General features: G+C 41.9%; 1 protein-coding gene across 2 annotated transcripts in view; it reads left to right on the top strand.

Moving 5' to 3' along the window:
• IFT172 (intraflagellar transport 172) overlaps positions 1–25317 on the top strand; it is a 41505-nt gene that overhangs the window by 7233 nt on the left and 8955 nt on the right. For both annotated transcript variants that reach the window (XM_068564830.1, XM_068564831.1), the window contains exons 10-30: positions 300–395; positions 1306–1467; positions 1827–1880; positions 2122–2225; positions 2400–2485; positions 5305–5417; positions 6400–6567; positions 14464–14600; positions 14833–14940; positions 18904–18988; positions 19278–19370; positions 19903–19980; positions 20218–20466; positions 20647–20725; positions 20925–21045; positions 21237–21381; positions 22744–22833; positions 23426–23523; positions 23700–23835; positions 23921–24037; positions 24377–24519. In XM_068564830.1, the coding sequence (XP_068420931.1) occupies positions 300–395; positions 1306–1467; positions 1827–1880; positions 2122–2225; positions 2400–2485; positions 5305–5417; positions 6400–6567; positions 14464–14600; positions 14833–14940; positions 18904–18988; positions 19278–19370; positions 19903–19980; positions 20218–20466; positions 20647–20725; positions 20925–21045; positions 21237–21381; positions 22744–22833; positions 23426–23523; positions 23700–23835; positions 23921–24037; positions 24377–24519 (2462 nt within the window). The remainder of the gene's footprint in view (positions 1–299; positions 396–1305; positions 1468–1826; positions 1881–2121; positions 2226–2399; positions 2486–5304; positions 5418–6399; positions 6568–14463; positions 14601–14832; positions 14941–18903; positions 18989–19277; positions 19371–19902; positions 19981–20217; positions 20467–20646; positions 20726–20924; positions 21046–21236; positions 21382–22743; positions 22834–23425; positions 23524–23699; positions 23836–23920; positions 24038–24376; positions 24520–25317) is intronic.

Raw genomic sequence — 25317 nt, 5'->3', positions numbered from 1 at the left:
CTTCCCTTTTGACCACAACCTAAAACTCTGAAAGAGAAATGCATACCTTATTGGAGGCCAGATGGGACAAGAGTTTTATAGGCAGGGATGATTTCTCCCTTACATCCCATCACTATGTGATTCTCTTGAGTCCTGCAATTGCCACCTCTTTCCTGCTGGTACTTCCAAAAACTACCAGCCCTTTTACTGCCAACTCTTCTGTAGATTCTAGAACCTAGGATTTGAGAGTGTCTCTAAATACCCTCTACATGCCTACATACTGTGTGTGTTACCCTTTATGCTGTCACTTTCCCTTCCAGGGCACACTCTGTGGTGGAGTGGAACAGTTTGACTGCTGCCTCCGAAGGAGCATTTACAAGAATAAGTTTGAGTTGACGTATGTGGGACCTAGCCAGGTAAGCGGCTGATAGCCTGCCACACTGAGATTTTGCCATGGCTCACTCATCCTTGTAGTACTTCCCTGCGGTCTGGCCACAGCACAGAGTCAAATTAACCTCTGGCCAAGCTGTTCTGAGGAATAGAATGTGTCAGGGCAACTCTCTGGCAACTTTCTTGCTATAGTTCTTACAGCTTATTGTAAGAAAAGGATTAACCACCAGGTTTAAGGGGTACAGAGATTGCCATTTACATCTTCCTGGTTTAAAACTTCACTGCCTATAGGATGGCAACTGGGGAAGTTGATAAATAGGATTATAATTCTGAATTCTTTTGTTGTAAGGCCTCTGAACTCACTGTGTATGATGTTGCAAGCTCATTTCTTAGTTTCTGAGCTCACTTTTCTCTTTTCTCTACCTCCACCCTCCTTTCCTTCATTTATTATTCATTGATTCCTTTAGTCTTCCATTTTCTCCAGAAATATTTATCCATTCTTTATGTGTCAGCACTGTTAAGCATTGAGAATTCAAAGATAGTTATCTGTAATACATTGTCCCTTATTTGAGAAGATCGTTCTAGCAAAGGAGACAGACATATCAGAAAATAATACAGCACACTGTGGTAAAGTTATCATAAAAGTTTGTACAAAGAGCTACAGGAACATAGGGAGAGTGATTGGTTTAACCCAGTGGAACTTTCAGAATCGTATGTATTATAAACATCAAAAGAGATAATATATTAAAGCATTTCATAAATAGTAAAGCATTATGTAAATGTGAGGTGTCCCTTTTACCAAGAATATCCTAGGCCAGGCAAGGAAAAAAGATGTTGCTTTGTTTAGCCCTGTGAAGGTGGGCGAAGGGCACAGCATGTTCACCCCTCTTTCGGATTGGGGGAAGCCTGGGGAGCTCAGACTCATCTCCTACCAAGGTGATTGTGAAGAACCTCTCATCGGGGACCCGAGTGGTACTCAAGTCACACTATGGCTATGAGGTGGAAGAGGTGAAAATCCTGGGGAAGGAACGCTACCTGGTGGCCCACACGTCAGACACACTGTTGCTGGGGGACCTGAACACTAATCGCCTTAGTGAGGTAGGAACCAAAAATGGAGAGGTGGGGAATGGGGCGTCCTGAGGTGCTACTCAGGCAAGCCAGGGTCGCTGGGGGAAGATCTCCATGGGAAGCTCTGACATTCTGGTGTTGGGGACCTGGCTTCAGGGAATGAGACCCAGGAGGCTTAGAATCCCGGAATATGAATCACCGTTGTTGGACTGTTTTTACACCATCTCCCAGAAGCATAGGGACTAGGGCAAAATCTGACATAGCCTCTCTTTTGTGCAATGTCAAAGCGTCCCCCGATTCGATCTCTCTGCATCCCACCCTGTTGTTCTTTCAGCATCATCTTGGATAGTTATCCACATTGTTCCCTATGTCTTTTCCCCCCTTAACAGGTAGCTTGGCAGGGATCTGGTGGCAATGAGAAGTATTTCTTTGAAAATGAAAATGTGAGTAGAGTTTGATTCACCATCACTGTCCTGATAAGCCTCCTTCTAGCTTCCGTGTAGCAGGATGGCAAGTGGCAAGGGGTTGAGAAAACAGCAGATAAAGAGGGAGGGTGAAATAGGCAGAGGAACAGAATAAACAGAAAGGTGGGTGTCACTTTGAACTCATGGTACACCTCCCTCGACTGATTTTCTCTTTCTTCATGTAATCTTTCCACTGTATAACAATTCCATTCATCCCCAGGTATGCATGATCTTCAATGCTGGAGAGCTAACGCTGGTGGAATATGGGAGTAATGATACCCTGGGTTCTGTACGTACTGAATTCATGAACCCCCATCTCATCAGGTAACCCCACAAGGTTCTCTAAATTTTTGAAACCCAAAAGAATTCCTTTTGACTTCTAACTCCTATATCCTCAGGTTAATCTAAAATCTTCATCCCATATGGTATTTCAGAGCTCTTATTAAACATCCCAGCTACCTAAACCCATTTTGCCTCACCTGACCCTTCATGTTTCAGTGTCCGTATTAATGAGAGGCGCCAGCGAGGAATGGAGGATAATAAGAAATTGGCTTATCTTGTTGATATTAAGACTATTGCTGTAGGTGAGTAAGACTCTCTCATAATTGTAATAACAAAATAGATGTTTGTAAAGCACTTCCATGTCACAGGATTGTGTGCAGAGGAGAATCCAGGAATCTGAGAGGCATCAGGTAAATGTGTGACCTCATTCTTACAGTGGATATGTGAAATGTTTAAATCCATATGTGTATGTCTATATCTAGAAGTCTAGATACAGATGCATTGGTATGTATAGGCCTGCCCATATAATTATTCATGTTCTCTAGGCATATATCTCAGGGCTGGAAAATTGTGAATTGTAGAAAAGAACCATTAGCAAATTTAAGAATTTTCCTGTTTAGACTTCATAGGCTCACAGATTCTTAGAACTGGAAGGGGCCTTACTTTCTGTTTAGTTTGCCATTAATAAGTAGTGATGACAAACTTTATGTGCATTTCACAAATGTTCACATTTATAAATCGTATTGTATATATTAATAGTTAATTTTTTATCATGAAATGTTTTAAGCATAGGAAAAAAGTATAAAGAATAGCATGGTATTCTCTAAAAAGTTTAGAGAATAACTTATCCAGGTAGTGTAGGTATTAAGAACAGGGCTCTGGAGTCAAACCTCCCCACTTCTCTACTTACTACCTGTGTAATCATAGGTAAATTACTTCACCTTTCTGTATCTCAATTTCCTCATCTACAAAATGGGGATAAAAATAGGACCTACTTCATATGAAAAGCACTTAGACTAGTGCCTAGTATGTAATAAGTGCTTAATAAATGTTAGCTGTTCATAATAATAATATTATTATTACTTGTGTACCCATACCCAGTTCTGTCAAATCCTTACATTTCATTATTTTTACCTTGGATCTTTTCTCTCTTCTCTATTGATGGACATTTGTTGGTTTTTCACTGTTACAGTATTTCAGTTCTCTAAGGTTTATACCCAGCATGGAATTGCTGAATCGTAAAAGAGGTACATCTTCAGTTTCACTGAATATTTCCAAATTGCTCTCTGAAGAGGTTGTACCAATTTACACTCCCACCCCAGTTACAGTTCCACTTCCTCTCCAATGCTTGCAGTTGCCGGACTTCATTATTTGGCTCAATCTGTTGTATATGGAAATATATTTCATTGTTTTAATTTTTTTGTTCATTTGTTTATTGGCCATTTGGATTTCTTCTGTGAATTGCCAGTTCATATCCGTTGCCTATTTTTAAAATTAGGTTGTCTTTTCTTTATTTACGTGAAGGAGTTCTGTGTGTGTGTGTACAGGCTTTGATGGTTATTTGCATTGCAGCTATTGTCTCAGCCTGTGGCTTGTCTTTTCTCTCCTTTTCAGCACTTCTTAGTATTTAGACATTTTTAAGTTTAATGTAGTCCATTTTATCACTTTTTTTTTTACTGAAGTATAGTTCAATTTACAGTGTTGTATATCACTTTTTAATAAATAGTTTGTGGTTTTTGAGGTCTTATTTAAGAAATCCCTCCCTACTCCCTCCTGTATTTTGGCATTTAAAATTTTGCTTTTTACCTGGAGTTTATTTCTGTGCATAATGTGGGTAGGAATCTAATTTTATTTTTTTTCCATATGTTTAACCATTGTTCGAAAGTCCATTCTTCACTCACTAGTATGTAATGTCATCTCTCATAAATCAAGTTTCCATATACATATGGGTCTGTTCTTAAGATATTTTTACATTTCGTGAATTTTCTATTTCACCTGAAGTTGCTGAGCTCAGAAATGTAAGTATCTGTAATAGAAATAATAATACAGTCCAGTGGCCTAAGTTCTAAGTTCCAGTGGCCTAAGTTCTCTCAGCAGTAATGAGCTGTGAGATTTTGGACAAGTCACCTCACTCTGTAGGTCTTATCTTCAATGTACATTGACAGAGTTCTTCTCTTAACCATTTTGGGTCATCAACCCCTTTGAGTATCTAATTAAAAGCATAGATCCTTTCCCAGAAAAATATCTACATGCATAATTTTGTATGTAATTTCAGGGTGCTCACAGAAATAGGGTCCCCACAGCTCTAGCATTCTATGGTTGTACTTATAATCGGGGCATTAAAACATGGATTTATCATTTTGCTTTTTAATTAAAGGAAAATTCATTTTTAAGTTGGTCTTCCCAGTAGTGGACATCCGCTGGCATTTGGTCTTTAGCTTAAGCATAGGTAACAAAAGCAGGCACATTGCTTGTTGATAATGTATATCAATAAGACCTGTGAATGGGCTTTGTTCAAGAGACTCCCTGAAAGCACCCTAGCCAACCCTGAGTGGTCTGTTCTAAACATGACTGTTTCTTATATTGCCTACGAAATTCAGACCAAACTAATATTCATCCTCTGCACTGACCAGCCTAACTTTAGTTAGAGGTTCCTCCTATTTTGTCTGTGTGCCTTCACCACTCTTTGTCCCTAAGTGTTCTTATATCACTGCCACTCAAATATGCAGGTACCTCCTTGGAGCACGTATGATCACCAGGGTCATTTCGTTCATCAGCTTTCTCTCACTGGTGTGTTTGCTCTAATTGTGGTTCATCATGAGAACAGAAGCCAGTTGCTCCATAGTTCTGACCTGCTCTGAGACAACTCTGAGAGTCCCAGAGAGGAATCACATTTCTTGATGAGTCTGGATCTTTTGAGTTAATAACTACAGGGTTAAACAAAACCTCTATAATTTTAGAAGAAATACAGCATCTTAAGGATCTTAGCAAAATTATGTTGTACCGCCCATTTACATTCCTGAGTGACATTCTCTAGACTAATGCAACATTCTTAAAGCCAGACTTTCACAGGCCACCTCATGCCTTGTATGTGATTAACCCTGTTTCCTTTACTCTCTAGTGGACCTGATTGGTGGCTACAACATTGGCACCATCAGCCATGAGAGCCGTGTGGATTGGCTGGAACTTAATGAGACTGGGCACAAACTTCTCTTCAGGGACCGGAAACTTCGTGTGAGGAGGGTTACTAAGGCCTTAGCCATAGACTGGTCCATAAAGGATGTGGTACTAGCTGCCAGCAGGGACTGTGGGAGGCAGGATAGGACATAATTTCTTGGGGCTATGCCATTAGCATAGCAAAAGGCACAGAAGAATCAACATTCTTTGTATCTGCTATCACCACCCATCCCATTTTACCCTTCAGGAGATTGTGTCATGATGGCACCAAAGTCAAGAGAGGAATTTGGGAGTTGATGTCTCTCTTACTATTCACAAATCTGTGCCCTCATGAAACATCCTTACCCCTGCATTCCTCTTCCTCACGCCTAGCTGACCTTAGCCCACACCTACTGCTCCAGTGCTCTTCAGCGACACTTATCTGACGGCACTGAAGCTGGCTTGAGGACAGTCTCTCCCTAGCCCCTTATTGATTCTGATCTCAATATGGTATCACCAAAGAGTTCAACCTCAGGGGCAAAAGGGACTCTCTGGTGATTTTTTGTTTCATTTTCATTGTGATGTGAAAGCCATCACAAATTTCCAGACCATTTAATTCATCTGGTGCCCTTACTTTTGTAATCCAGGCTGGTAACTCTGGCCCAGAGTTATTCTAAGAATGAAAGTCTGGGACTTCCCTGGTGGTCCACTGGTTAAGACTCCGCACTTCCACTGCAGGGGGTGCAGGTTCGATCCCTGGTCAGGAACTAAGATCCCACATGCCTTGCAGCGCAGCCAAAAAAAGTCTGACCTTCACCTAACTTAAATTCCTAGGGTGTAGATCTTTGCTCTTTTGATCATCTCTTATTTGGCCAGAGTCAGAATATGCCAACTCAGCATAAACTTGAAGGGTTTATGGTTGAAGATCAGTAAGCTTTGAAATTCAGCATGTACCTGACTGGTGGGTTAGCTCACCACATTTCACCATTAGGAAAATTGTCAAGATGAGAAGACACCCTTATCTCCTTTTACTTGTGCTATCTGCTTCTTCCTCCTTCAGTTGCACCTGTACGACATTGAGAGCTGCTCTAAGACAATGATCCTCAGCTTCTGCTCCTACGTGCAGTGGGTCCCAGGAAGTGATGTGCTGGTAGCTCAGAACCGAAACAACTTGTGTGTGTGGTACAACATTGAGGCACCTGAGAGAGTCACCATGTCCTCTATCAGGGTATGTTGACACAGGGCACCTCAGACATAGTGTTGAGCTGATTAATTAGAACCCTGAGTAGGCTCTGAAGTGTGCTTGGTTTCTCTGCCCACCACCCATAATCTCTTTAATAGAGTTGGCAGGTGACACTTAGACTCCTTCCCACAGTGGACCAGGCCCCAGAGCCATCCTTGTTCAGATTCCTGACATTATATTAGACCCTTGGAGTATGGGTCTCTATTATAGTGGGAATTCACCAAGTCATAACATGGAGTCCCCTTAGGCTGGAAGATCCCCAATAGGAGGAGTAGTTCCGTATCACCTCCTTGTGTGCTGATTCTCTGTTACAAGCCATTCAGAGTTCCATTTTTTTAAGACTGCTGATCAGACCCTCTCTCCTATCCCACGACAACATCGCACACACAAGTAATATTCCAAAATCTGGGAGGAGCCTATGCAAACAGAGAAAAGAGGCCCCTATGGTAGGCTAGGATGACTGGTGTGGGTGTGGGTAGAGCACTTGATACTTCCTTTTTGTTCTTTCTATATCTCTTTTTTTCTCCTTTTTTGCCTCATTTTAGACTGATTAAGGTTGAGTTTTTGTGAGGGGTCGGGGGGTTGTCCTTTTCTAAATACTCTTTTTTTCACTGTTTTGGTTTGAAGGTTACACATCCTATTTCTATAGCAGTTACCCTTAGAAGTTCACCATGTATTTAAATTAACAAGGTCTAAAGTTAATCAGCATCTAACCCCCCCCTGCACTGCAAACAATACAAGGACCATAAAAGACTTTAAATGTGATTACCTCCCCTTTGCCATTGTTGTCTAGTATTTTGGTTCCCTTCTGTTATCCCCAAAGTTAGACATTATTATTTTATACAGACAGAATTTGTATAGATTTACCGTCATAGTGCCAGTTTCTCTGTTCACCTTTTCCTTTTGCATTGCTGATCTTCCCTCTGGAGTTATTTTTCTTCCTCTTATTGAAGAATATCATTTAGAAGTTTCTGGGGGTTTTTTTTTGAATTTTTGAATTTTATTTTATTTTTTATACAGCAGGTTCTTATTAGTTATCTATTTTATACATCTTATTGTATACATGTCAATCCCAATCTCCCAATTCATCCCACCACCAACCCACCCCCCCCGCCACTTTCCCCCCTTGGTGTCCATACATTTGTTCTCTACATCTGTGTCTCTATTTCTGCCCTGCAAACCAGTTCATCTGTGCCATTTTTCTAGGTTCCACATATATGCGTTAATATACGATATTTGTTTTTCTCTTTCTGACTTACTTCACGCTGTATGACAGTCTCTAGATCCATCCACGTCTCTATAAATGACCCAGTTTCGTTCCTTTTTATGGCTGAGTAATATTCCATTCTTTATATATACCACATCTTCTTTATCCATTCGTCTGTCGATGGGCGTTTAGGTTGCTTCCATGACCTGGCTATTGTAAATAGTGCTGCAGTGAACACTGGGGTGCATGTGTCTTTTTGAATTATGGTTTTCTCTGGGTGTATGCCCAGTAGTGGGATTGCTGGGTCATATGGTAATTCTGTTTTTAGTTTTTTAAGGAACCTCCATAGTGTTCTCCATAGTGGCTGTATCAATTTACATTCCCACCAACAGTGCAAGGGGGTTCCCTTTTCTCCACACCCTCTCCAGCATTTATTGTTTGTAGATTTTCTGATGATGGCCATTCTAACCAGTGTGAGGTGATACCTCATTGTAGTTTTGATTTGCATTTCTCTAATAATTAGTGATGTTGAGCAGCTTTTCATGTGCTTTTTGGCCATCTGTATGTCTTCTTTGGAGAAATGTCTATTTAGGTCTTCTGCCCATTTTTTGATTGGGTTGTTTATCTTTTTAATATTGAGCTGCATGAGCTGTTTATATATTTTGGAGATTAATCCTTTCTCTGTTGATTCTTTGCAAATATTTTCTCCCATTCTGAGGGTTGTCTTTTCGTCTTGTTTGTAGTTTCCTTTGCTGTGCAAAAGCTTTTAAGTTTCATTAGGTCCCATTTGCTTATTTTTTGTTTTTATTTCCATTACTCTAGGAGATGTATCAGAAAAGATCTTGCTGTGATTTATGTCAAAGAGTGTTCTTCCTATGTTTCATCTAAGAGTTTTATAGTGTCCAGTCTTACATTTAGGTCTCTAACCCATTTTGAGTTTATTTTTGTATATGGTGTTAGGGAGTGTTTTAATTTCATTCTTTTACATGTAGCTGTCCAGGTTTCCCAGCACCACTTATTGAAGAGACTATCCTTTCTCCATTGTATATCCTTGCCTCCTTTGTCATAGATTAGTTGACCATAGGTGCATGGGTTTATCTCTGGGCTTTCTATCCTGTTCCATTGATCTATATTTCTATTTTTGTGCCAGTACCATACTGTCTTGATTACTGTAGCTTTGTAGTATAGTCTGAAGTCAGGGCATCTGATTCCTCCAGCTCTGTTTTTTTCCCTCAAGACTTCTTTGGCTATTCAGGGTATTTTGTGTCTCCATACAAATTTTAAGATTTTTTTGTTCTAGTTCTGTGAAAAATGCCACTGGTAATTTGATAGGGATTGCACTGAATCTGTAGATTGCTTTGGGTAGTATAGTCATTTTCACAATATTGATTCTTCCAATCCAAGAACATGATATATCTCTCCATCTGTTTGTGTCATCTTTGATTTCTTTCATCAGTGTCTTATAGTTTTCTGAGTACAGGTTTTTTACCTCCTTAGGTAAGTTTATTCCTAGGTATTTTATTCTTTTTGTTGCAGTGGTGAGTGGGATTGTTTCCTTAATTTCTCTTTCTGATCTTTCGTTGTTAGTGTATAGGAATGCAAGAGATTTATGTGCGTTAATTTTGTATCCTGCAACTTTACCAAATTCATTGATTAGCTCTAGTAGTTTTCTGATGGCATCTTTAGGATTCTCTATGTACTGTATCATGTCATCTGCAAACAGTGACAGTTTTACTTCTTCTTTTCCAATCTGTATTCCTTTTATTTCTTTTTCTTCTCTGATTGCCGTGGCTAGGACTTCCAAAACTATGTTGAATAATAATGGCGAGGTGGACATCCTTGTCTTGTTCCTGATCTTAGAGGAAATACTTTCAGTTTTTCACCATTGAGAATGATGTTTGCTGTGGGTTTGTCATATATGGCCTTTATTATGTTGAGGTAGGTTCCCTCTATGCCCACTTTCTGGAGAGTTTTTATCATAAATGGGTGTTGAATGTTGTCAAAAGTTTGGGAGTGTTCCTTCCTCTGCAATTTTTTGGGAGAGTTTGAGAAGGATAGGTATTAGCTCTTCTCTAAATGTTTGATTGAATTCACCTGTGAAGCCATCTGGTCCTGGACTTTTGTTTGTTGGAAGATTTTTAATCACAGTTTCAATTTCATTACTTGTGATTAGTCTGTTCATATTTTCTATTTCTTCCTGGTTCAGTCTTGGAAGGTTATACCTTTCTAAGAATTTGTCCATTTCTTCCAGGTTGTCCATTTTATTGGCATAGAGTTGCTTGTAGTAGTCTCTTAAGATGCTTTGTATTTCTGCGGTGTCTGTTGTAACTTCTCCTTTCTCATTTCTAATTTTATTGATTTGAGTCCTCTCCCTCTTTTTCTTGATGAGTCTGGCTAAAGGTTTATCAATTTTGTTCATCTTCTCAAAGAACCAGCTTTTAGTTTTATTGATCTTTGCTATTGTTTTCTTTGTTTCTATTTCATTTATTTCTGCTCTGATCTTTATGATTTCTTTCCTCCTACTAACTTTGGTTTTGTTTGTTCTTTCTCTAGTTCCTTTAGGTGTAAGGTCAGATTGTTTATTTGAGATTTTTCTTGTTTCTTGAGGTAGGCTTGTATTGCTATAAACTTCTCCTCTTAGAACTCCTTTTGCTGCATCCCATAGGTTTTGGATCATCGTGTTTTCTTTGTAATTTGTCTCTAGGTATTTTTTTATTTCCTCTGATTTCTTCAGTGATCTCTTGATTATTTAGTAACGTATTGTTTAGCCTCCATGTGTTTGTGTTTTTTACGTTTTTTTCCCTGTAATTGATTTCTAATCTCATAGCGTTGTGGTTAGAAAAGATGCTTGATATGATTTGAATTTTCTTAAATTTACTGAAGCTTGATTTGTGACCCAAGATGTGATCTATCCTGGAGAATGTTCCATGTGCACTTGAGAAGAAAGTGTAATCTGCTGTTTTTGGATGGAATGTCCTATAAATATCAATTAAATCTGTCTGGTCTATTGTGTCTTTTAAAGCTTGTATTTCCTTATTAATTTTCTGTCTGGATGATCTATCCATTGGTGTAAGTGAGCTGTTAAAGTCCTGCACTATTACTGTGTTACTGTTGATTTCCTCTTTTATAGCTGTTAGCAGTTGCCTTATGTATTGAGGTGCTCCTATGTTGGGTGCATATATATTTATAATTGTTATATTTTCTTCTTGGATTGATCCCTTGATCATTATGTAGTGTCCTTCCTTGTCTCTTGTAACATTCTTTATTTTAAAGTCTATTTTATCTGATATAAGTATTGTTACTCCAGCTTTCTTTTGATTTCCATTTGCATGGAATATCTTTTTCCATCCCCTCACTTTCAGTCTGTATGTGTCCCTAGGCCTGAAATGTGGGTCTCTTGTAGACAGCATATATAAGGGTCTTGTTTTTGTATCCATTCAGCAGCCTGTGTCTTTTGGTTGGAGCATTTAATCCATTCACGTTTAAGGTAATTATCGATATGTATGTTCCTATTACCATTTTCTTAATTGTTACGGGTTTGTTTTTGTAGGTCCTTTTCTTCTCTTGTGTTTCCCACTTAGAGAAGTTCCTTCAGCATTTGTTACAGAGCTGGTTTGGTGGTGCTGAATTCTCTTAGCTTTTGCTTGTCTGTAAAGCTTTTGACTTCTCCATCGAATCTGAATGAGTTCCTTGCTGGGTAGAGTAATCTTGGTTGTAGGTTCTTCCCTTTCATCACTTTAAATATATCGTGCCACTGCCTTCTGGCTTGTAGAGTTTCTGCTGAGAAATCAGCTGTTAACCTTATGGGAGTTCCCTTGTATGTTATTTTTCATTTTTCCCTTGTTGCTTTCAATAATTTTTCTTTGTCTTTAATTTTTGTCAGTTTGATTACTATGTGTCTCGGCGTGTTTCTTCTTGGGTTTAATCTGCCTGGGACTCTCTGCGCTTCCTGGACTTGGGTGGCTATTTCCTTTCCCAAGTTTTTGACTATAATCTCTTCAAATATTTTCTTGGGTCCTTTCTGTCTCTCTTATCTTTCTGGGACCCCTATAATGCGAATGTTGTTGCATTTCATGTTGTCCCAGAAGTCTCTTAGGCTGTCTTCATTTCTTTTCATTCTTTTTTCTTTATTCTGTTCTGTGGCAGTGAATTCCACCATTCTGTCTTCCAGGTCACTTATCCGTTCTTCTGCCTCAGTTATTCTGCTATTGATTCCTTCTAGTGTATTTTTCATTTCAGTTATTGTATTGTTCATCTCTGTTTGTTTGTTCTTTAATTCTTCTAGGAGTTTGTTCTTTAATTCTTCTAGGTCTTTGTTACATTTCTTTCATCTTCTCGATATTTGCCTCCATTCTTTTTCCGAGGTCCTGGATCATCTTCACTATCATTATTCTGACTTCTTTTTCTGGAAGGTTGCCTATCTCCATTTCATTTAGTTGTTTTTCTGGGGTTTTATCTTGTTCCTTCATCTGGTGCAAAGTCCTCTGCCTTTTCATTTTGTCTATATTTCTGTGAATGTGGTTTTCCTCCCATAGGCTGCAGAATTGTAGTTCTTCTTGCTTCTACTGTCTGCCCTCTGGTGGATGAGGCTATCCTAGAAGTTTCTTTAGTGAAAGTCTTTTGATGATAAACGTTCAGGTTTTGATTATCTGAAAATGTTTTTATTTAGAGCTTTGCTCTTGAAAGATACTTGGACTCAGCACCCAATTCTAGATTTTTTTTTGGCTGTGTTAGGTCTTTGTTGCTGCGCCTGGGCTTTCTCTAGTTGCAGCGAGCAGAAGCTACTCTTCGTTGCGGTGCGCGGGCCTCTCAGCGCAGTGGCTTCTCTTTGTTGCAGAGCATGGGCTCTAGGCATGTGGGCTTCAGAAGTTGTGGCACGCGGGCTTCAGTAGTTGGGGCACGTGGGCTTCAGTAGTTGTGGCACACGGGCTCAGTAGCTGTGGCTCACGGGCTCTAGAGCGCAGGCTTAGTAGTTGTGGCACACGGGCTCAGTAGTTGTGGCGCACGGGCTTAGTTGCTCCGCGGCATGTGAAATCTTCCCAGACCAGGGCTTGGACCCGTGTCCCCTGCATTGGCAGGCGGATTCTTAACCCCTGCGCCACCGGGAAGTCCCCCCAGTTCTAGATTGACTGTTAATTTTTCTTAGCCTTTTGCACATATTGTCCCATTGATTGACTTCTTTTGTTCTGACAAGTTTATTAATAGCCCTTTCTGTATAGGTGATCTGTCTTTTCTCTCTGGTTGCTTTTAAAATCTTTTTTTAGGCATGTTGAAATTTTACTACAGTGTGTCTAGCTATAAATTTCTTTTTATTTATCCTGCTTGGTATATATTGTGCTACCTGTAATTGTGAGTACACATATTTCTACCTGTCTTGCAAATATCCCAACCATAATCTCTTTAAACATTGCTTCTTCTATCGTATTCTCCAGTCTCTCCATCAAAACTCTAATTAGGTGTATGTTAGATTTCTTGTTCTGTCTTTTGTACCTTTTTAACCTGTCTTTCATATTTCCTTTCTCCTTCTCACTTCATGCTACATTCTGGATAATTTCTTGAGATACATCTTTTAGTTCATTAATTCATTTTCATCATTGTCTAATCTGCTATTTAAACCATCTATTGAGTTTTTTAATTCAAAAATTAAATTTTTCATAAGGTTTTACTTGGTTCTTTCTCCAACGTGACTGACCATTTTTGATAGTCTCTTGTTCCTTGCTTAATTTTTCATTTCATCTTTTAGGTCTTTAAACATCTCACACATAATTATTTTATATTTCGTAACTGTCTTTTTTCTTAACTATTATTTTTGATATCTGAGACCCATGGAGGTCTAAAACTGTTGTTTATAGGTATTGTTTACTCATTTAACTTTTTGGTTAACTGTTTGTTAACTTATATTTTGGTAATTTTTTATTGTGAGCTCATGTTACATTGAATGTAATCTTTTGGAATCCTGAGGGCCTCATATAGGCATGTTTTCCTCCAGAGATGATTTGTGTTTGCCTCTGCAGGAATTAGGCATATTAATGACCTGTACCCCTTTGGTTCCCTTTACTGAAGAGAGGATCCCCAGTTTAATGAAGGAACCTTAGATTTGGCCTCCCCATCCTGCTGGAGGACCCAAAGTTTATTCTCCTAATACTATGTTTGCCTTCAGGGCAACTGTATTCTTCCTACTTGCTCACCTTCCATTTTTTCCTGCTCATGTTTTTTCGGTTTTAGCTTACTGACCTCTTTCTCTCTTGCTTTCTTTTTGTGGGGGCGGGGGGAGGGAGTAGGAAGCATTCCTAGTGGTTTCTTCAGTTGAACTTAGCAATACATTGGGAAGTATGTTCAAGTTGAATTTTAACAGGAGGGCCTTTAAGAATACCGAGTCATAGTACTGCTGGCAGTACTGCTGGCAGTAGCAGAAGTGGATGTCACACTTTGTCAACTTATCCCTAGCCATTAGTGCCATCATAGCTATGAGTGTACTTTAACCCAAGGATATTACCATAGATAGGGAATTTTTATCTGCCTGAGAGAAACTAAATGTTAGAAAAACGGGGGCCACTGTAATTCCCTCAGTGTATGAGCAGTAGGGTTGAATGAGGGTGGGTCTTTTCTGCAGTTGAGTCAGTGGAAATGCTCACTTGGAATTCTGGTGGGATGGGGGTGTTGAATTTTTACAGGGTGATGTTGTAGGTCTGGAGCGGGGCGGGGGAAAGACCGAGGTGATGGTGACTGAAGGTGTGACTACAGTTGCCTACACACTGGATGAGGGCCTTATTGAGTTTGGAACAGCCATTGATGACGGCAACTACACCAGGTGAGGGGCTAGACTGGTAACCAGCAAGGTGGTGGGAAATTCTGGTTCTGAGGACCTGGGATGGGTAGTAAAACTGGCCATGTCTGAAAAGAACGTGGTGTCCTGGGAGGAGATTAGACAAAGAGGACAAATAATTGCCTGCCCCCCTCCTCCCCTGCCCCATCACTAGTATTCCTCGGTGTCTTCCTGACCCTGGACTCATTCCTTGTGCTTTGCTTCCTTCCCTCTCCAGGGCAGCAGCCTTCTTGGAGACTCTGGAAATGACCCCAGAAACAGAGGCAATGTGGAAAACCTTGAGTAAGCTGTCACTGGAAGCAAGGCAGCTACACATTGCTGAGAGGTGAGTTGGGCTGTAGAACCGAGGTGCCAGGCAGCTAGGAGGGAGGGATGGCCATGCGGGTATCTTCCCCGTGGGCTGCTCCTCCCCAGTGTTAAGGCAGCACTTCCCTTCCCATGCCAACAGATGTCATAGAACCCTTCCATGGTACAGTTATTCCAAACATCCTCCCATCCTATATTATGAGTATGTCTTTTATTTATTTATTTTTTAATTTTTATTGGAGTATAGTTGATTTACAATGTTGTGTTAGTTTCTTGCTGTACAGCAAAGTGAATCAGTTATATGTATGTGTATATATATATATATATATATATATATATATACACTCTTTTAGATTTCTTTCCCATTTAGGTCACCACAGAACATTGAGTAGAGTACCCTGTGCTATGCAGTAAGTTCTCATTAGTTATCTATTTTATACATAGTAGTGTATATATGTCAGTCCCAATCTCCCAGTTCATCCCACCCTTCCTTCCCCGCTTGGTAACCGTAAGTTTGTTCTCTACATCTGTGACTCTATTTCTGCTTTGCAAGTAATTTCATCTCTACCATTTTTCTAGATTCCACATATAAGCAATATTGTACGATATTTGTTTTTCTCTTTCTGACTTACTTCACATGAGTGTGTCTTTTATTGTTGTCACTCCCCAATCTTGTAACTAGGTGCCCCTTCAAAGTTTTTAACACTCATACCCTACAATCCACGTGTTGATGTGTATATTCCAGGTGTTGTATAGGAGTGTAATTTATAGGACAAACATGGGACTCCAGACTCTCTGATTTCAAATATTGGCTCCATTTACCAACTGTGTAACTTGAGAGAGGTTAACTTAACCTTCCCAAGCCTTGGTTTCTTCATTTGCTCTATGAAATGGGGATGATAACAGAATTTACCTGCAGGATGGTAAAGAAAAATGGCAGTGGTAGTGGAGAGCAAATGAGAGGACCTGTGCTAAGAGCACAGGTTGGAAGTGCTCTTTAAAGGTCAGCTGCTGCTATTTTGCCGAGGAGTCATCCTTGGTCCCTTTTTTCCTATCCTCCCACAGCTGGACTCTCAGCAAGTCCTAGGGACACTGATCCAGGGTCTTCAAAACATATCCTGAAAATTAATTCACAGAAATCTCTTGCATTCCTATACACTAACAGTGAAAAATCAGAAAGAGAAATTAAGGAAACACTCCCATTTACCACTGCAACAAAAAGAATAAAATACCTAGGAATAAACCTACCTATGGAGGCGAAAGACTTGTATGCAGAAAACTGTAAGACACTGATGAAAGAAATCAAAGAGGATACAAACAGATGGAGAGATATACCATGTTCTTGAATTGGAAGAATCAACATTGTGAAAATGACTATACTACCCAAAGCAATCTACAGATTGAATATAATCCCTATCAAACTACCAATGGCATTTTTCACAGAACTAGAACAAAAAATTTTACAGTTTGTATGGAAACACAAAAGACCCCAAATAGCCAAAGCAATCTTGAGAAAGAAAAACGGAGCTGGAACAATCAGGCTCCCTGACTTCAGACTATACTACAAAGTTACAGTAATCAAGACAGTATGGTACTGGCACAAAAACAGAAATATAGATCAATGGAACAGGATAGAAAGCCCAGAGATAAACCCACGTACATATGCTCACCTTATCTTTGACAAAGGAGGCAAGAATATACGGTGGAGAAAAGACAGTCTCTTCAATAAGTGGTGCTGGGAAAACTGGACAGCTCCATGTAGAAGAATGAAATTAGAACACTTCCTAACACCATACACAAAAATAAACTCAAGATAGATTAAAGACCTAAATGTAAGGCCAGACACTATAAAACTCTTAGGGGAAAACTTAGGCAGAACACTCTTTGACATAAATCACAGCAAGATCCTTTTCAACCCACCTCCTAGAGAAATGGAAATAAAAACAAAAATAAACAAATGGGACCTAATGAAACTTAAAAGCTTTTTCACAGCAGAGGAAACCATAAACAAGACGAAAAGACAACCCTCAGAATGGGAGAAAACATTTGTGAACAAAGCAACTGACAAAGGATTAATCTCCAAGATATACAGGCAGCTCATGCAGCTCAATATCAAAAAAACAAACAACCCAATCCAAAAACGGTGGAAGACCTAAGTAGACATTTCTCCAAAGAAGACATACAGATTGCCAACAAACATATGAAAAGGTGCTCAACATCACTAATCAGTAGAGAAATGCAAATCAAAACCACAATGAGGTATCACCTCACACGGGTCAGAATGGCTATCATCAAAAATTCTAGAAACAATAATTGCTGGAGAAGGTGTAGAGAAAAGGGAACCCTCCTGCACTGTTGGTAGGAATCTAAATTGATATAGTCACTATGGAGAACAGTATAGAGGTTCCTTAAAAAACTAAAAATAGAACTACCATATGACCCAGCAATCCCACTACCGGGCATATACCCTGAGAAAACCATAATTCAAAAAGATGCATGTACCACAATGTTCACTGAAGCACTATTTACAATAGCCAGGACATGGAAGCAACCTAAATGTCCATCGACAGATGAATGGATAAAGAAGATGTGGCACATATATACAATGGAATATTACTCAGCCATAAAGAGGAATGAAACTGAGTTCCCTGTAATGAGGTGGATGGACATAGAGTCTGTCATACAGAGTGAAGTAAGTCAGAAAGAGAAAAACAAATACCATATGCTAACGCACATATTTGGAATCTTAAAAAAAATGGTACTGATGAACCTAGTGGCAGGGCAGGAATAAAGACGCAGAGAATGGACTTGAGGACCCAGGGGTGGGGGAAGGGGAAGCTGGGACAAAGTGAGAGAGTAGCATGGACATAGATACACTACCAAACGTAAAACGGATGGCTACTGGGAAGCTGCTGCATCGCACAGGGAGATCAACTCGATGCTTTGTGATGACCTAGAGAGACGGGATACAGAGGGTGGGAGGGAGGCTCAAAAGGGAGGGGATATGGGGATATATGTGTACATATAGCTGATTCACTTTGCTGTACAGAAAAAACTAACACAGCATTGTAAAGCAATTATACGCCAATAAAGATTAAAAAAATGCTAACAGGTAGAGATACAAGTATTTGGTACATGTGTACATGCATATATATATAATATATATGAACACAAAGTCAAATTCTATATGTTAAAAATAAAAAGTGATCCACGTGATTGTAAAAAAAAAAAGAAAAGGTATCCTGAATCGCTTATTTGTTCAAGTCTACTGTGTCCACCCTGGAATAGACCACCGCTATCTACATGCTATGGTGCAAAGCCTCTTAATTAGTCTCACTGATACGGTTCTTATACCCCTACGATCCATTCACCCCATAGCAGCTGAGGTAATTTTTTAAAAACATAAATTAGATTATATCATTTTCTTGCTCAGAACCTTCCAGTAACTTACTATTGTACTTTGTATAAAACCCAAACTCTTTGCATGTCCTAAGGCCCCACAAGATTTGGCCTCTGCTTTCTTCTCATATCAGGTACTTGCCCATTAGTCTCCAGCCGCACTGGCATCCTTTTGTCCCTTTGAGTGTGCCAAGCTCACTCCTGCCTTAGGGCCTTTACACTAGCTTTTCTCTCTGCCTGGAATAATTTTTCTCCATCTTGTCATGGTTGGCTCTTTCTTGTATTAAGGTCTCAGCTCAGATGTCAGCTCCTCAAACAGGTCTTCTCTGACTACCAACTTAAGGAGTCCCCTTAGTTTTATTTTCCATTCTTTCAAATAATCTTTGTTTATTTGTTTACTAATTATTTGTTTCCACTAGAAAGTAAGTTCCCTAAGAGCTGGTCCCTCATCTGTCTTATCCCTTTTGTGTCCCCAGTGGCAAGAACAGTTTCTGGCATATAATAGATGCTCAGTATATCTACTGAACCAATGAATTAATGATGATTCTATAATAATATTACTGTTATTGCTTCCATGCTATAGGTGCTTTTCTGCTTTGGGCCATGTAGCAAAAGCTCGATTCCTACATGAGACCAATGAGATTGCAGATCAAGTGTCTCGGGAATATGCAAGTATTCTCCTCCTGATTCGTTCAGTCTTTCAAGCTGAGATTTCTCCTGGTACTCAACCCCACGACTCTTAGCTTTCCAGCCATGGCTAATTTCCTCTACCCTGCCCCCTCCACCTCTACCTTCAAGTCAGACCATTTTGGAATTGCTTGCCAAACCTCGAGCCTCTAAGCCCCATGGAGGTTTTCAGCTTCCTAAGCCTTTTAGCCTCCATGTCTCTCTGGCCACACAGACAGAATGGCTCCTGTGGCACCAACAGAATAACCAGAACCTCCTTTTTCCCCACAGGGTGGAGAAGGAACAGACTTTTATCAGGTCCGAGCACGTCTAGCCATGCTGGAGAAGAACTACAAGCTGGCCGAAATGATCTTCTTAGAACAGGTAATAGGAACAGAAGAACTGGACGGAAGAGGGGATCAGAGGGGGAAAAATAGAGAGGCGAACTCGAGAGGAATGAGCACTGGTCAGCTGGGCTACCAAAGGTCTGGGGAGAACTTTCAGAAAGGTCTGTACAGTGCATTTCACTCCTCCATAATTGCGTCCTCTGTGTTAGTTCTTACAATTACTTCTATCTTTCATAAAAAGTCTGCTGTCTTCCCCGTATACTCCAGAGCCTGTCTTTGCAATTCTTGTGCGTGGAGGTAGATCCAGATTTTGTGAGGCCCAAAGCTTATACAATTTGAGGAGCCCTCTTTAAGAAAAGTTGCTTTGGAAGGAACCTGTGCAAATAAGGTGCCCTGAAGCTTAAGTTTCTTTTAGTTTCATACTAAATTCACCTCTGCTTGTGTATACGTAAAGGGTGAGGCTTTCAGTCCACACAGGCCGGCATCTTAGCTGGGCTGAGGAGAGCTTGCTGATTTCTGATTCTCGTATCTTCCTGGTGTCCCTCTTTCCTCTGCCCGGGTTCCCCTAGAACGCTGTTGAGGAGGCCATGGACATGTACCAGGAGCTACACCGTTGGGACGAATGTATCGCTGTGGCTGAGGCCAAGGTACCAGTTCTGTCTTCCCCACAGTTGTTCAGAACTCACGCCCACCAATATCAGAAACCTCCTCTTGTCAAGGAGACTGTAGGAACTGCAGCAGGGCGGGGGCCGGGACCTGATATGGTGAGGAGTTGGGACATTGGTGACTGGGAGGGTTTCTGTTGTTACAGTGGGATTGGAGAAGCCTGGGAAGCAGCAGGGCAGGAGGGATGTGACTCCTAGTCTTCTCTGTTGCGTGTCCAGGGGCACCCAGCCCTAGAGAAGCTGCGCCGGGGTTACTACCAGTGGCTGATGGACACACAGCAAGAGGAGCGAGCAGGCGAACTTCAGGAGAGCCAAGGGGATGGGCTAGCAGCCATCAGCCTCTACCTCAAAGCTGGGCTCCCTGCCAAAGCTGCTCGGCTGGTGCTGACCCGAGAGGAGCTGCTGGCCACCACAGAGCTGGTAGAGCACATCACTGCAGCCCTTATCAAGAGCGAACTGTATGAAAGGGTATGGCTGGCTTCCTATTCCTGTCCCTTACCCCCAGGGCTCAGTGCCCCTTTCCTACCCAGAGGAGTCTTGGAGCGCATAGCCCTCCCTGACTGGTGGCTGACTCGCCTCCTTTGGGGGCTGATACTTGATTTTTGTGGAGTAAGGGTATCTTTGTAGTAATATGGGATGTGTTAACAGGCAGGTGATCTCTTTGAGAAGATTCGAAATCCACAGCGGGCCCTGGAGTGCTACTGTAAAGGCAACGCGTTCATGAAAGGTACTAGCCACCCACAGCCCATCCCTCAGTGTTGTGGACTGCGGCCCAAACAGTCCCCCACACCTGTTGTGTGCCTCTGCTCAGGCTGACTGGCTTCAGTGCTCCTCTGTCCCTCCACTTCTCACCTGTATTCCACGCCTCATTTCTCTATCTCACTTTTCCTGAAGTCTGAGCTGAGTGCCCTCTCTGTCTCTGGCAGCGGTGGAGCTGGCTCGATTGGCATTCCCAGTGGAGGTGGTGAGACTAGAGGAGGCGTGGGGGGACCACTTGGTGCAGCAGAAGCAGCTTGATGCGGCCATTAATCACTACATTGAAGCCAGGTGTGGTGGTCCGGGGGTGCAAGGACATTTGGGCATGAGATGAGAGGTGATGGGGAAAGTAAGGGTGCCAGGGCCTTACTAAAATAAGAGAGATCTCAAAATGTAGGTTGGAGTATGCTTGAGGTTTCCCTTTACCTCCATCTGTTTTCCTCTTTCCTCATACATATTTACACCTTTCCCAACTATGCCAGGTGCTCCATTAAGGCAATTGAGGCTGCCCTGGGTGCCCGCCAGTGGAAGAAGGCAATTTATATATTAGATCTACAGGACCAGAACACTGCGTCCAAATACTATCCTCGTGTGGCCCAACACTATGCGTCTCTGCAGGAGTATGAGGTGAGGGAGAGCCCCTTTCTGCAGCCGGAAGCAATGCAGTACAGGATGATGATGAGGGAACCCAGAACAAGAAGTGTTCCAAATCCTTCTTTCTGGGACCCAACAGTGTCACCACCCTGAATGGGAAGAAAGAGGTTTACTTCCCCCATTTCATTCTAACATAACATAGACCCCTCTCCCAGACGTATAAAGCAAGTCTCTAGCTCTCTTCCTGTGCAAGCATGAGTGATGCTTCATGGATAACTCCAACATTAGCAGGTGCAAACTAGTATATACAGGATGGATAAACATCAAGGTCCTACTGTATAGCACAAGGAACTATATTCAATATCCTGTGATAAACCATAATGGAAAAGAATATGAAAAAGAATATATATATACACGTATAACTGAATCACTTTGCTGTACAGCAGAAATTAACACAACATTGTAAATCAACCATACTTCAATAAAATTTTTATTTATTTATTTATTTATTTATTTATTTATTTATTTATTTATGGCTGTGTTGGGTCTTCGTTTCTGTGCGAGGGCTTTCTCTAGTTGTGGCAAGCGGGGGCCACTCTTCATCGCGGTGCGCGGGCCTCTCACTATCGCGGCCTCTCTTGTTGCCGAGCACAGGCTTCAGACGCGCAGGCTCAGTAGTTGTGGCTCACGGGCCTAGTTGCTCCGCAGCATGTGGGATCCTCCCAGACCAGGGCTCGAACCCATGTCCCCTGCATTAGCAGGCAGATTCTCAACCACTGCGCCACCAGGGAAGCCCTAAAATTTTTTTTAAAAATTAAAATTAAAAAAAAAAGAATAGGGACTTCCCTGGTGGCGCAGTGGTTAAGAATCCACCTGCCAATGCAGGGGACACAGGTTCGATCCCTGGTCTGGGAATATCCCACATGTCGCGGAGCAGCTAAGCCCGTGCACCACAACTACTGAGCCTGCACTCTAGAGCCCACGAGCCACAACTACTGAAGCCCCCGCACCTAGAGCCCGTGCTCTGCAACAAAAGAAGCCACCGCAGTGAGAAGCCCGCGTGCAGCAATGAAGACCTAACGCAGCCAAAGATAAATTAATTAATTAAAAAACAAAGAATAACTCCAACATAGTTAGAGTATAGAATTGCCTTGCATTGCAGAAACGTGAGGCCCTCTTAAACTCCCACTGTACTGTCCTCATACTGTTTCAGGCTGGTCTTTTTTCAAAACAGTAGAAAGTCTGAAACACCTGTAGTCATCTTGTCTTCTCTGTGACTATAGGATAATGGTATCCCAGGCTCTGCTCCATCCCAACTGAGGTTTGTTCTTTCCTCCTACAGGCTGCTTTCACTCTGATGCTCTGACCTTTTGCCTCTGCCTATCTCAACCACAGATTGCTGAGGAGCTCTACACTAAGGGAGACCGGACGAAAGATGCCATAGACATGTACACCCAGGCTGGCCGCTGGGAGCAAGCCCACAAGGTAGGGAATGGGCGGAGTTCATGAGAAGAGAATTCCACCTTTGTGGTTATGTTGCCACTTTCCTTAGTCTCTGATCTCCCCACTTCGCCAGGTTCCCTGAAAGCTGAGGAAGAGTACCAAAATACAGTCTGGGTAACTTTGATCCCTAGCCATAGGGACAGGCAAGGGTGAAGAGAGGCCCTTGTTCCCAAACCTGCGATTCTGAAGACAGCAGATGGGCTTGGGGGCTAGGGAATCTGAAATACCTCTGCTGAAGCTCTAGCCACACTGGTAACCGTTCTCGCTCCTGCTCCCAGAGCCCAGTGGGTACAGTAGGAGTAAGGTAGTGGGAACAGGTGCCCCCCGCACAGGGTGTCTCTGGCCCTCCTGCCTTAGCAGAATGTAGTTCTTACTCTGCTCATTATGGACTTGGGATTCCCTGAACTGACTAGGAGAGTGACGCTAACCAAACACCTGTGATTGTTGGGAAGGTTCAGAGTTCCTGAGAAAACAGGCTCCCTTGAAGCCCCACTTCCTTGTCCGCTCTACATTTCCCTCTGCTTCCCTTGGGAATTGGTGCCTGAGGCTACCCTGGCTCTGTGTGTCCTCACAGCTGGCGATGAAGTGCATGAGACCAGAAGATGTGTCGGTGCTGTACATCACCCAGGCTCAGGAGATGGAGAAGCAGGGCAAGTACCGAGAGGCTGAAAGGTGAGCCGTGGCCCCAGGGGAGGTGTAGCAGGAGATGGGGCTTCAGGGCTAGAGGGAGGGATGGGGTCTGCAGATATGTGCCCTCTGCCCAGAAGGCAGTGACAGAATCCCTTAGGAACGACTCTAGCAGCAGGAATCTGGGTCTAGGAGGCCGCAGGTGTATCTCCTATCCCCAGGCTATATGTGACAGTGGAAGAGCCTGATCTTGCCATCACCATGTTCAAAAAGCACAAGTTGTATGATGATATGGTCCGCCTAGTAGGGAAGCACCACCCAGATCTCCTCAGCGACACACACCTACATCTGGGCAAGGTGAGCCCTTCTCCTGCCCCTGCCCATCTCTCCCCCAAACAGGCTCCATCTCCCCCTCTCTCCATCCTGATCCACCTCTCCCCAGGAGCTGGAGGCTGAAGGCCGACTACAGGAGGCTGAATATCACTACCTCGAGGCCCAGGAGTGGAAGGCAACAGTGAATATGTACCGGTCCAGTGGGCTTTGGGAAGAGGCCTACCGGGTAAGGAGTTCTTACCCTTAATGGGTAAGGATGTACAGGGTTCATCCATCCCTCTTTCCCACTCTCAAGTAACTGTCTAATTCTAAACTGGTCATGGGTGTCTTTGAAAAAAGTCCACAACTACGCACAAAATTTCACATACAATTTTAATGGTTTGTGAACGACCTGAAATCCATCCTGGGACCCTAATCAGGTTAATAGACCCTGAAACTTAGCCCTCTTCCTACTGTTCTAGGAGAGGCACCTGATCTTTTTCCAAGCTGAGGTCAGGTCAGAGATGAGAAGGGAGCAGCCATGTACCCCTGTATTGGAGGATTGCCAAGTGGCTTTGCTTTTCAGGTGGCCAAGGCTCACGGAGGAGCTAATGCCCACAAACACGTGGCCTATCTGTGGGCAAAGAGCCTGGGAGGTGAGGCTGCAGTTAGACTGCTCAATAAGCTGGGACTCCTGGAAGCTGCTATTGACCATGCTGCTGACAACTGGTGAGGCCCCAAGCCTTCTCTCTGCTGGCCCCATTCCAGACAGAGCCGCTATATAGAGAAAGGAAATTGATGTATAACTGAAAAGCATTTCTGGAGGCTGAAGCAAGAGTGAAGCAGTGTGGTAAGGAGAGATCCCTGGAAGAACCTGATAGAGAGGCAAGAATGAATTAGTAACTCTGCTCCTGTTCCCCAGGAGGCTCAGAATGGTGTTTAATCTTCGGCTGTTCTAAGGAGAAAGGTGGAAAGAGAACAGCTTTTAAAGCTAAAATGCACTAAGCCAGTAACTTACTTCTGAGTAACGGAAGTGTGATTCTATTAAATGCAAAATGAGCTTTTCTTTCTTTTTTTAAATTAAGTTAAATTAAATTATTAATGTTTTGAAGTGTAGTTGATTTATAATATTAGTTTCAGGTGTCCAACATGATGATTCAATATTTTTATAAATTATACTCCATTTAAAGTTATTATAAAATATTGGCTATATTCCCTGTGCTGTATAGTGTATTCTTGTAGCTTATTTACTTTATACATAGTAGTCTGTACCTCTTAATCTCCTAGCCCTGTCTTGACCTTCCCCCCTTTCCTCTCCCCACTGGTAACCACTAGTTTGTTCTCTATATCTGTGAGTCTGTTTCTGTTTTGTTATATTCATTTGTTTTGTTTTTTTAGATTTCACATATAAGTGACAACATACAGTATTTGTCTTTCTCTGTCTGACTTATTTCACTAAGCATAATACCCTCCAGGTCCATCCGTGTTGTTGGAAATGGCAAAATTTCATTTTTTTAATGGCTGAGT

This window comes from Eschrichtius robustus, chromosome 15 (assembly GCF_028021215.1).
Source record: "Eschrichtius robustus isolate mEscRob2 chromosome 15, mEscRob2.pri, whole genome shotgun sequence".
Classification (NCBI taxonomy): domain Eukaryota; kingdom Metazoa; phylum Chordata; class Mammalia; order Artiodactyla; family Eschrichtiidae; genus Eschrichtius; species Eschrichtius robustus.
Note: the sequence above shows the minus strand (reverse complement) of the source record. Positions and strands in the feature narration are given on the sequence as shown.